The sequence below is a fragment of the Capricornis sumatraensis genome, chromosome 15 (genome assembly GCF_032405125.1).
Source record: "Capricornis sumatraensis isolate serow.1 chromosome 15, serow.2, whole genome shotgun sequence".
Classification (NCBI taxonomy): Eukaryota; Metazoa; Chordata; class Mammalia; order Artiodactyla; family Bovidae; genus Capricornis; species Capricornis sumatraensis.
In genome coordinates this window covers 61,231,554-61,244,289 of record NC_091083.1, presented here as the reverse complement: position 1 = coordinate 61,244,289, position 12,736 = coordinate 61,231,554, and the positions used below count along the sequence as shown (strand labels likewise).

Genomic DNA, 12,736 nt, shown 5'->3' with positions numbered 1-12,736 from the left:
ATGCGGCCCATTGATGTAAAAGCTGAATCCAGTTCCAGTTCTTGGGATGTAAGTTGGAGAGAAGGGCGGCTGGGATGCAGTGCCATTTTCCAGCTCTTTAAAAATCAGAACTTCAGAATCAGGGTTCCTTAGAAAATGAGCAAGTTCAGGTCTGAAACCAAAAAGAAAAAGAAAAAACAAATCTGCAAAAGCACAAAACATAACTGCAACAGTAGAGGGACTGCTGCCGCACAGACTGGCCCCGGAAGCTGTGTCGGGATTCAGGGCTTCAGAGAAACACGCGCGGCTGTGGGTGCGAGGGTGGACAGCACCGCCCAGGAACAGCCGCGGCCATTCCCACCCTGAGGTGTCGGAGCCAGGGAACAGCCCGAGGAGTCCTAGCCTGTGTCCACCCATCTCCCACGTGAAACAAGTTAGTTGGATGACGCTTGGCAGGCCCATCCACGGCCTCGAATCTTCTCCTTTTGTACCATATGCTGCTCTTAAAATAATTCAAAAGAAAAGAAAGTGAAAGTTGCTCAGAGGTGTCCGACTCTTTGCAACCCCATGGATTATACAGTCCATGGAATTCTCTAGGCCAGGATACTGGAGTGGGTAGCCTTTCCTTTCTCCAGGGGATAATTCAAGCCAACACTTAAAAATCAGGATTTAGATTAAAAAGCCGGGTTCCTGGCTCTGGAAAGCTCTAGCTGCCTTTGGCTCACTTACTGCTGGAGCTGAGTGGCAGCATCTTCTTCAGGCAAGGTTTTGAGGGGGGAGGGTTGGTACACGTCAGTCTGCTCCAGTCCTCACCCCTCCGTCTGGTCTCCCACACCCAGCTCATCACTCACATGGCAGCTTTCGTGGGCCGTCAAGCCTAGAGCCCAGCATAAACGCTGCCCCCTAGTAAGGATGCTGGAGCTCCCCCAGTTCTAGAAGGACAGGAGAAAGCTAGTGTAGGGGAGGAGAGTGCTTGGACTTTTGGGGATGGGACAAGAGGACGAAAAGAAGCTGCCAGTTCAAACTCTCTCCTTTACGAGCTGTCGTCATCTTTTGCACTGGTCTCCTTTAAATCCAATGTCAACTCACCCCCTTTCACCAAGAGTAACCATGTGCCCTTTGTGGGCAACCAAGCTCGGATGTCTTCTGGCCAGCCTAGCTTCCCACCCCAACCCTACCTCTGACTCAGACAGCAGACCCCTCCAGGAAGGCTCAGGAAAACTTCTGGAACATTGCGAGCTCAGGGAGCATTTTGTTCCATGAATTTAACAAGCTGGAATTCACGGGTGACACTGCCCACCACCCGTCGACAACTGCCCGCCCTGGTTTTGTACCATAACAACGAGAACTACTCTCATTGTGTCCATTACCCCGTTAGGCAGATGCATTAGATGGTGTCCGGACGGGAGAGGAGGTAATTGGTCCCCATCACCCCAAGCAGCGTTCCTGGGTATAATGAACAAATAGCTCAAAATTAAAGGCTGGCGTGGGAGTCTGTTAGGTCCATAATGGGTTAGGAAATGAACACAAAGTCACCCACTTCTATCAATATTCTCCCCACGTCATTTGCAAACAGGACAGATCATTTCGTGCCTGATTCAGATTAATTGCCATGTTTCCCTGAATTTCTGCTCACCACGGCCACTGTTCTCCGTGGACCTGAACTCAGGAAAGTTACCTCGAGTCAGTGTCAATATGCAAACGTTCCTACACTTTGCTCTCCTTCTTGGTGCCGAACCCGGACTTGACTCTCTGAAAAGCCTTGTTCACCACAGGGTCCAGTGGGTCCTTAGTCCCCATCTTCACCAGCCAGTAGAAGAGGAACATCCGTCGCTCGCTCTGGGTACGGTTCAGGCGGCGGGCGACAGACATGGGCGTCTCCCCCTTGGCATCCTTGTCGTTGATGGAGGCCCCATAGTTGAGCAGGAGGCTGATACAGTCCAGCCGGCTCATGGCTGCAGCCACATGCAGGGGCGTCCTGCCCACGGGGGATCTTCCCTGACAGTTGGCACCTGGGAAATAAAAGAGTGGGCTCAGGGAGGGCCACCCTGCTGGCCAGAGCCAACCTTCAGAAACCTGTTCAAGAAGAGACTCACAGGGAGGGGCCGAGGTTTGGAAAGGAATAGTTGGGAGAATGAATAACTGCTCCCCACCCTGGTACCCAGTGCCATGAAGGGGTCACTCCTGTATCCCCCCTACCCAGCATCCAGCCCTGCTTCACCCTCAGGCTCCTCTTGTCGCAGACAAAGACCTTTCTACAATCCTCGCTCAAATCCTTGGGGCGATGTTCTGGGTCTCCACTGCTCTGTCCTACCCACCTCGCCTTATCACTCCAGCATTACCCACCCCACCCCCACTCAGCAATCTTCCTCCCCGACCACTCCATGCTTCACTTACACCCGCCTTCTAGCTTCATCCTTTCAGCACACCTACTCCCTTATCTTGCCTCAGGATCTTTGCACATGCTGTTTTCTTTGCTAAAAACACTCTCATACTTTTCTCTCCCCCCTTGGGGCAACTCTATGTTTCTTGAGGTTTCATTCACTTCCTCAGGAAAACGCTCCTTAGTCCTCCTCCCCCAGAACCCCCCTGTGCACAGTTTAGTCATATCTGACTCTTTGTGACGCCGCAGACTGCACCCCGCCAGGCTCCACTGTCCCTGGGATTCTGCAGGCAAGAATGCTGGAGTGGGTTGCCACGCCCTCCTCCAGGGGACCTTCCCACCCCAACAACTGAACCCACATCTCTTGCATCTACCTATGTAGGACGGTTCTTTACCCCTGAGCTGTCTGGGGAGCCCCTGCATTTCGTTCAATAGATGTTCTGCGTCTCCAGAACATTCTGCGCACGACTGACCATGGAATTAATTATTTGTAATAATTTGCTGACTTCCCTTCATAAACTCCACATGGGCAGAAAACATGCTTGTTTTGATCATTGCTGTTTTCATCCCCGGCACGTAGCCTGGGCGATGCCTGGAGAAGACGGGCGCCTGGAAGATGTCAGAGGCTGAGCAGCCTGACTCACGGACAGACTTCACTTGGCTTGAATCCCTCACTGCCTCCCACAGATGGGTGCGCTAATGACAGGTGTCCAATATAGGCTTGTTGAATTGAATCAAATTCTGGGTAACAAATACCATTGACAGAGAGAACAAGGCAATTCAATTACACGCAGCTGACATTTCGGTAGCCAGTTTTTATGAGCTATGACTGGTCAGTGAGGTAAAGTTTTAAATGGGTTCTCACAACACCCTGCCTTGGCCCCGGCACCTCTTTACAGCTACTGTCTGCAAAGGACAGAAAACTTTGCCAAGCCGGCTGTAATTTTTTAACTGGTGCTTTCAAATACATCACAGTTCCATCAGAGTCGAAATGACTTTTTATGAGCTTAAAGGACTGCTGGGCCGTGAAAAGCCCATAGTTCATCCTACAACAGGAGAAGTGCAGAAAGAGGGGAGGACCGTCACAAAAACCCCTACCCATCACAGACACACGGCCTGTCATCCTGCCCAAGCACCAGAGATGTTTTCCCAGGTTGGTTGGTGAAAGTGGGGGAATAGCACAGAGAGCCTGGGATCAAGGCCAAAGGCTGGGAAGAGGGGCTCCAATCTGGAGCCAAGTTGATGTGGGAGATCCTCAGATGAAGCCCCTCCTGAGCCCCAAGTAGTGTGTGCACGCTCAGTCATGTCTGACTCCGTGCAACCCCAAGGATTGTAATCCACCAGGCTCCTCTTCCCTGGGAGTCTCCAGACAAGAATACTGGAGTGGGTTGTCATTTCCTTCTCCAGGGGATCTTCCAGACCCAGGGATCAAACAGGCACCTCCTGCATTGGCAGGCAGGTTCTTTTATCACTGAACCACCTGGGAAACCAGTGATCAAATACTATGTGCTTTTTCTGGAGGAAGCTGGCGGCCTGGGATGTCTGACATGGTTTCCTCATGTTTTTGAATGGTCTGCACCTCAATCCCAGGCCTCTTTTCCCCAAAACACTCTACATCCAGGAAAGATGAAATGTACTCCCAAAGAACTCCCCAGGCAAAGCCTTTTAATTGGGAGACAAGCCAGGCTAAGGCTTCTGTGTCTGTGGACAGAGAGAGTAATTGCTCTTTGGTGGAGGAGAGATGAAAACAAGGGTATGGGACAAATAATTCAAAGGCTTGGAGAAAGGAGACTGGCCAGCTTGCCAGCCACCAAGGGAGGGATGTCAGCATGGGGCTAGACTCCTTGGGCAGAAAAGGGACCCGAGGTGGGGAGGAAATAACAGGATGGGTTGGGAATATCCCCAGCGGGATCTGGTTGGACACTATGAACCAGGAAGCCCTGTGACTTGGTGTCCTGAAAAATTCTGACTTCCTGAGCCCTGGCCAAGAGAGGCAATATAGCCTCTCTTGGCCTCAGTTAGCATGTCCTCAGCCCCCTCAGACAGTGACCGGGTGGCCCAATGGGGACCTTAATTGGTGGTTGACAAACTTAGGTCCAGGAAACCACTACTGAGCAAACCAGGAGGACAAACCACTGTGTCCCCCTTGCCTGCAAAAGACCCCTACTCTTGAACATAATCAGTGGACATGAAGAAGAAGCTGATCCGCTCAGTCATGTCCGATTCTTTGCGACCCCATAGACTGTTGCCTACCAGGCTCCTCCGTCCATGGGATTTTCCAGGCAAGAATACTGGAGTGGGTTGCCATTTCATTCTCCAGGGGATCTTCCCAACTCAGGGATTGAACCCAGGTCTCCCGCATTGCAGACAGACGCTTTACCGTCTGAGGCACCAGGAAAGCCCCTCAATGGACATGAGTTTGAGTTGACTCTGGGAGATGGTGAAGGACAGGGAAGCCTGGCACACTGCAGTCCATGAGGTTGCAAAGAGTCAGACATGACTTTGTGACGGAACACCAGCCATGTGAACACACCCAGCCGCTATGAGATTTACCATGGTCTAGAAGGTACTGCACAGCCTCCGAGTGACCCCTGTGTGAGGCAACATACAAGGCCACGAACGCTCTCTGGGAAATCCACTTCTTCCACTGCCTGTCGTCAAAACGCCCCGAATTTGCAGTTCGGTAGAAAGTGTCTTCAGCAACACCGAGGCAAGCCAGCTGGATGAGACACACAGTTACACGCGTGAGTCTCAGTGACTTCAGGAACACAGAGGCACCTGGCTGGTGGGTCCCGGGACACCCTGGTGGGGAAGTCAGCTCAGATGCCACATGCAGGAGGTGGATGGGACAGGCTGGGTTGGGGGGGTTGGCAGCAGCCCCTAGGGGAGGGAGAAGCTGGAAACCAGCCAGGGGTATCTCTCTCTGCACGTCCAGGAAACACAAATTTACCACCAGACAGGCTTGGGAGGCAGGAAATTCTTCCTGTCCATGTTTTGAAGAGAGAAAAATAGCTTTTCTGGGTGTCCAGAGGAAGGGGGCTGCAGCCCTGAAGGAAGACCCCCGCCAACACCGAACACTCCCTCCCCCAAGGGAGCACGCACTCCTAGGGAGAGCTGATGAACCCTGGCCTTCCGGGCTATTCTTAGGCCCATTGTCTCCGGTGACGTTTGGGACTCTGAGCTCAGCTCTCAGGTGAATAACAGCCCTGGGACATAATCTTCTCAGGGAGAATTGAAGTTCTGAGCCTCGGAGGAAGGCTACGGCTCCAACAGAGAGGAACCCAGTCCCTGGTGCAGGGGAGTGATGACAGTCTGGCCCAAGACAAGCTGGGGGGGACTCACCCCACATTCCGAACAAGAGTCAGAGAACCCAGAATGGACACAGCCCAAGAGGAACCCAGGGAAGGCAGAGGACGGGGAGAAAGGCAGAGAAGGAACCAGAGAGTTAAGGCCCTTGCTCCAGGGCAGCAGGGTTGCTGGGTCGGCCCTGACTTCCTAGAACCACCACCGCTCCCCAGAACCCCATCCCAACCACCCCCCCATCCTCATCCCGGCCAGAAGTAAACTCTCCTCCACAAGTTCCTCTCTTCTCATCCGAATTTATTTTCCACAAAGAACGTGCACTCACCCCCTGTGTCTGAGCGATTCACCTTCACTGTTGGGTAGACATTTCCTCCTCCTGTCTCACTCCCACCCCCGCCTGCCCCCCGCCCCATACCAGAGCCCTGCTCAAGGCCTGGCCAAGGGTTAGGGCTTCTGTGTTTCCAAGCCTCTCCCTGTCAGGTAGGGGCAGACCCTCGGGACTTATTTTATTTTTGCAGCGATGAACGCTCTGAACCACACAGTTCCAATTTATCTGGCGTCCTCCGCTGTTAAATTAGGTTTTCAACTTTACCAAATAAACTTGTGGTGCTAGTGGTAAGGAATTCGCTTGCAATGCAGGAGACCCAGGTTCGATCCCTGGGTCGGGAAGCTCCCCTGGAGAAAAGAATGGCAACCCACTCCAGTACCCTTGCCTGGAGAATCCCATGGACAGAGGAGCCGGGTGGGCTACAGTCCATGGGGTGGCAAAGAGTCGGACACGACTGAAGAGACTTAGAAGGCATGCAGATATACACGTGAATAGGAAAAGGGCTGCCCTGGTTCCTTTCGGGGTGGAGTGACTGGGTTACAAATCACAAGTCCGTGGACAGGGAGAAACCGCAAAGGCAAACGGCAAATGGAGACACATGATTTGATCATGATGACAAGTCGTTGTTATTCTCTCTAATCTGCAACTTTCAATAAATATTCACAGTAAAGAACAAGCAACTTCCCCCTACACACACACACACACACAATCTACAGTTGCTTCATGAAGTATAATATCCATTTAAAGAAGCATGAAAACACCTTACTGGAATCCCCTTCCACAGCCGCCAAAACCAGTTCCGTCCATCCATCATAGTGCCAGATACATAATGAAATAATTCCACCAGGAATAACATCGTGGAACTTCAGCGTAGCATCATCCATCAAAATTCCTATGGGGAATAATTTTTATCTTTAAAAAGAAAAATCAGGCATTAAAGATAAATTGTTATACTGGTTTAGTTAAGAGATTATCTTATTTGTGATATTTGGGCATCACAAAAATACTTTGAGACACTTGAGCCCTAGTCTCATTTGATAAAACCACGTATATCTGTTTGTGGTAGCTGATAGTTTTTAGAAAATTAATTTGGCTTAACTCAAAGAGAAGCCAAACCTTCCCCCACCAAAAAAAAAAAGTAATAAATCATAAAATTCTGTAATTATAACTTGCGTGTGTGCAAGCCAAGTCGCTTCAGCAATGTCCGACTTTTTGCCACCCTACGGACTGTAGCCTGCCAGGCTCCTCTGTTCATGGGATTCTCCAGGCAAGAATGCTGGAGCGGATTGCCATGCCCTTCTGCAAGGAGATCTTCCCAACCCAGGGATCAAACCACACCTCTTACGTCTCTTGCATGGACAGGCAGGTTCTTTACCACTGGCACCACCTGGGAAGCCCAATTATAACTTGACCCATCACACAAAAATACATGATGTGAACAAAAGTCATTTCAGGAGGCCAACTCTAAGTAGAACTACTTGAAGTAACTGTACATTACAGACAGGTAATACAAGTGGTTATACAAGTTATATACCTTTAAACTAAAATACTAATTCTGGTTAATCTTGTCATCAGTTAGCTTAAAGAGGTAATAATGAGAAACAATTGTTGGATATTTCAAATTATAGCCTATGGCAGCATTTCTCAACCTCTGCACTCATGACCCTTAGGGCCGAATGACTATCTGCTGTGTGGTCTTCCCGGACATTGCAGGGTCTTTACAGCATTCCTGGCCTCTACCCCCAAGGTGGCAGCAGCCCGCTCAGCTAGGTGTGACCACTGAAATGTCTCTAGACATTGCCAGATGGCTTCCAGGGGGACAAAACTGCCCCAGTGGAGACCCTATAGTAATATGAGCATCTCCATGTCAACCCCCACCATAATTTGGACTTGGTGTGGAAGAATATCCTGTCCATGTGCCATCACCCAAAACTGTCCCTTACTCATACTCTTGGGGGAAGATGGTCAGAATTAGTAGAAAAGGACTGTAGAACATTTTAAGAAAATGAAGTTGATTTCAGTTTACCTTTGGAAATACACACACACATCTTCTTACCTGGCCACCTGTAATCTAGCTGAAGGATTAATCTGCTTTTTCCAATAAGCAGACCTAAGAATGGAATGTCTCAACCCTGCCCAGGGTGGATTATCATTATTCCGAGTAGAATTTGTGAGCATTTTTGGTTTCATGATTGAGTGATTACTAAGTGCCAGTACTCAGCACCCACATTCTTTAATCCTCTCGACAAGCCAGGTTTGGCTGGTCCATTTGCTGCAAAAGCAGATGGAGGCTCACATGGCCAGTGAACAGCAACACCAGGACTCCAACCAGCCCTGCCTCTCCTCGATGCCCTGTGCCACTCACTCTAGACTTTGTTGGCACCCTTTGGTTCCCAGCAACTCCAGTTGGTGGATGGAAACATGGAATAGCGATTAGCAAATCTGTTAATTAGGGTCTTATTTGTGGTTCTCACAGTGAGGATAATCAGTAATTAGTTTAAGTAAGACAACTCGACGACTTCCTAAGAACTTTGAAAAAACTGGAGCAAGGCTGTGTTTCTCCGAGAAAGACAAGAGCACAATTCACACCAGCTGAACAGCTCTTAGAGAAAATCAGAGCACATTCTCCTTTTACAGGCAGGCAGCAACTGCCTTCGGCTTAGACAAATACTAATTATCACCACCTAAATAAATTATTAGAGTTGACAACAGACATGGGAAGGCGACCCGCCTCCAGGAGAACGCTTCACCCCCTTTTAGAGTTAAGTCTTTCAAGGTTTTCACAAACATTATCTCATTTGATCCTCCCTGGCAACCTTTGAGGTGGGTAAAGAGGCATCAGACTGATTATTTATTGGCAGAAGCCCAAATTTCTTCCATCATCGTGGTATACCTTCTCTCTTTCTTGTTTGCCATCAACAGTAAGGACAGCAACCGCAAGAGAGGTCAAGCTTCTAACGGTTGCTAAGTGCTTGCTGACTAACAGGATTGTGACATCAGTGTTAAGCCACTTCGTCTCTTTCTTTCCCTCTTAGCTTTCTTGAATGTATCGCTCGGCATAGCTCATGGGTGAAAATAAATTAACAAGAGGGGTGTCAGACATCTGCAGTTCAGGACACATAATTCTTGAACTACTTGCTTTGGAACTCTAAGTACTTCCATAGCTCACTTCACTTTTAACACATTAAATCCAGGTACATTTCTTTCCACATAAAATCTTGAAAAGGCTCTTAAACATCTTCCAAATACTGCTCTAGCAAAGCAAATACATCATGAAAAATGCTTAACCAATTTCCAAGAGGGCAAAGGAAAGGACTTTGGTCTTCAGTATGCATTTTGAGTTTCTGGAATCGTTTTTGCCTAAAGGAGGAAACGGCACTGAGGATTCCGGAGCTAATGGGGCTGTGGTTTGCAAATCAGGAAACTGAGCCCCAGAAGGGCAATGTCTGGGAGCTTGGAGCTCAGGGAGACAGGCTGCTTCAAGTCTTCATCTCTACTGCTTCACAGCCCCTGCAGTATAACTGCAGTCTCTCTGCGCCACCGGCTGTTTACTTTCTCTGTGCAGCAGCCCAGAGAGTTATTTTCTACCTTTGTTTTCTTGTTTTTGCATTGATTTCAAGCAGGTGGGGAGATGGTGGAGGCTGGGGGGCTTTGATCCTGCTCTAATATTCTAAATATCATAGGGATGGGATGGGGACAACCAGACTCACGGGCTGAGGGAAGGAGACCCTAGGGGGAGGACATGCTCTGGACCCTCGCTCTCCACTGGATGTCTCCCATGTGGGGTTTATCTGGACAGGGGACCTTGGAGTCCTGAGTCAGTCACAGTGAGCTTTGGGTGCTGGGTTCTGATTCTGGTTGGGCTAGCTTTGAGCTCCTGACATGGACAAGGAGGCAGCTTGAGATTTAAAGTCCTGATATGGACTGGGTCAGTGCCAGTATTTGGGGTTCAAAAGTGGACAGGGTTTGAGATTTGGGGTTCTGATGGAGGCAAGGTTTGCGCTCTGCCTGGGGGTCCTGGTGTGGGAAGGATCTGTTATGGGATGTAGAGTCCTTCTGTGGGAAGGATTTGTTTTGGCATTTGGGGGTCCTGGATAGCATAGGGATGAGGAATCGGACAGGTCTGCCCTGGGACTCAGGTGTCTCAGTGGCGACAGGTTCTGCTATGAGATTCGGAGTCCTAATATAAGCAGGGTTTGGTCTTGAACTTGGGGTTTAAATGTGACTGAGGCTGATGTGGGATTTGGGTTTCAAACACAAGCAGAGTTTGCTTTGAGTCTGGGGGGTCCTCATGTAGGCAAGGCTTGTTTTGAGCTTTGGCTTCCTTACACGCATATGGCTGGCTTAAACCTCTGAGTGCAAACGTGATTTCCATGGAGGTTTGGGGTTCAGATATGGGTACACTGGACTTGAGTTTTGGGGTCCTATTGTGGGCGGAATCTGTCTCATGCCTTGAAGCTCTTCTGAAGACTCTTGGCCTGGGCTTCTGGTGTGGTCACAGTGAGCTATCAGATGTGGGCAGAGTTCATTTTGGGGTCTGACATCCTTATGTAGACAGAGATGGCTGATAGGGTGGGGTTCAGATGCGTGATTGGTTAGGCGGAGATGAGGGACTCAGAATTGAGCCCATCTGCTCTGGGATTCAGGTTTCTGTTGTGAGCAGGGGGTCACTTGGGGATTGTATTTGAGGTTCAAACATGAGTATGGTTTGTGGAGAGATGTGGGTTCTGAGGCTCACAGCGTTTGTTTAAGGCTCTAGTGTCCTGAAGTCTACATGGTTGCTGGAGGATTCGGGGTTCTCACGGTCACTTGGTTAGTCTGGGGATTAGGGGGTTCAGTCTTGGGCAGATTGGTTCTTGGCTTGAGGGCCCTGAAGTGAGCAGGGCTTGTTCCAAGCTCTAGTGTCCGTGTGTGGACACTTTGCCAAAGAATCCAGGGTTCTGAAGTGGTCACGGTAACCCTGGAGATTTGGGGCAAGTTTTGGACAGGCTTGTTCTAGGCTTGGGGTCCTTGCATGGATACAACTGGATGGCGGAATGGGGGTCCTGGTGTCCCACAGCATAGCACAGACACTAGAGGTTCGCCTCCATTTGGGGGCCTGACATAAGCAGGTTTGTGGGGTCTGCTGAGGACAAACGTTTCAGGCTTGAGGTCTTGTGTGGCACTGCTGGCTTTGGGACTTGGGTCCCTGATGAAGAGAGACATGGCAGTCTGAGGGTCTGGGTGTCTGAGGGTCGTCCTAGGAGGGTGGGCAGTGTCTGCTTTGGGATTGGGGGCTCTGACCTGGACCGGGTTGTCTCAGGTTGGCAGGATGGACTGGACAGCTGGCTTTGAGATTGGAGGATTTGCTACAGATCAGGGTCTTGCTGTGGACAGGGTTTGCCTGAAGATCTGAGGTCTAACATGAACCTGGCTTTTCTGGAATTGGGAAGTCCCTAGGTGGCCAGGATTGGCTTTTCCACCTGGAGTTTCATGGTGTGGGGTTTGTTTTGACCCATCTGGGGGTCCTTGTCTGGGTGGGCTTCCCTTGCCCCATTGTAGGTTCAGAGGGGACTTGGCAGCTGAGGTGGAGAGGAGTACACTTGGCCAGGAAAGGGGTTGGGCAGGGGCCACCTTGGTCCAGGTACTGCAGCCGCTGCAGGTTGAACGGAATGCCGGCTGTTAGATCCAGCTCCTCTTTGAGCTCCCGCACCGTCATGTTGCTGCGGCAGTTTGTCACTCGGAACATCTCCCCGGAATCTTCCAGCAGCACTCGCATGGCGAAGACATCCGGGACCACGTCAGTCGCCTGGTTCACGGCCTGCGGGTCCCCGACGTGGTTCCAGCCGCGGGTGTGGGCCGGGAGCTGTGGGGAGTGGGGCCGCGGGCCGGCCGAGTCCGCCCCCGGCGTGGGCGGCCAGGCCGCAGCGGGGCCAGGGCGAATGGTGCCTCCCCCCGGCTGCGTCGCTGCCTCCGCCGCCCCCCTCCTCATGGCCCGCCGCCCAGCCCCAGCCGCTTGGGCCCGTCTTGAGCGCGTCATCCCAGCTCCACGAAGTGGCCGCGCGTCACTGGCGCCCCCACCCCTCCCCCGACAGGTGACCCCACCTCCCCGCGGTGGGCCGATGGGCTGCGGTTAACCAAAGCGGGCTTCACGTGGACCTGGTGCAGCTTCTTGAATAAGGGGAATGGGCACGGGCGCTTCTAAAACAGTGGGGAGATATACTGAGATCAATACAGAGGCATCGCCACGAGGCGTGCGCCCCCGCACCACACCCCCAGCTCCCCTTCCCAGCTGAACGTCAGGTCCTTTAAGCGGGAAAACTGTGGCCTCTTCTCATCTGTTTAAAATACACTCATTGCACAATTCGGGGCCAACTACCTGTAGGAATTATGCCTGAATAACGCTCTAAATCATCTCTGCGTGCATCGTCTATGGAGAGTTGTAAAGTGCAGTCTTTAGTCATGCTTTAAAATCGCATTTCGAGCATGAATGAAAAAGGCAACATTGCAGAAATATGACTCCTTTCAAGCAGATCTGGACCCAACTTGACAGTGAGAGGTGGGGAGAAATAAAAGATACTCGGCTACCCTGGAAGTGGGAGATGGACCTTCCCCAAAATTTGCAAATCTGCACTGAAATCCATCAGTGCTGAAAACGCTGTGGGATTCTTGGAGTGAGAAAGTGCCAAAGAAAACACTATGAGAAGGACAGTGAAGGACACGTCCACTTAGGGACGGTGTGAGACAGTTCTGTTGCTGAGATG

The 12,736-nt window shown here is 50.8% G+C and overlaps 1 protein-coding gene across 1 annotated transcript; it reads right to left on the bottom strand.

The window, feature by feature from the left end:
* Positions 1–1,686: 1,686 nt before the first annotated feature.
* ANKRD60 (ankyrin repeat domain 60) lies at positions 1,687–12,012 on the bottom strand. The gene is made up of 4 exons (XM_068986795.1): positions 11,607–12,012; positions 6,755–6,885; positions 4,916–5,081; positions 1,687–1,991 (listed from the first exon to the last, which is right to left on the bottom strand). Exons 1-4 carry the CDS (start codon positions 12,010–12,012, stop codon positions 1,687–1,689), a joined length of 1,008 nt encoding a protein of 335 aa, XP_068842896.1.
* Between the last annotated feature and the right edge of the window lie 724 nt (positions 12,013–12,736).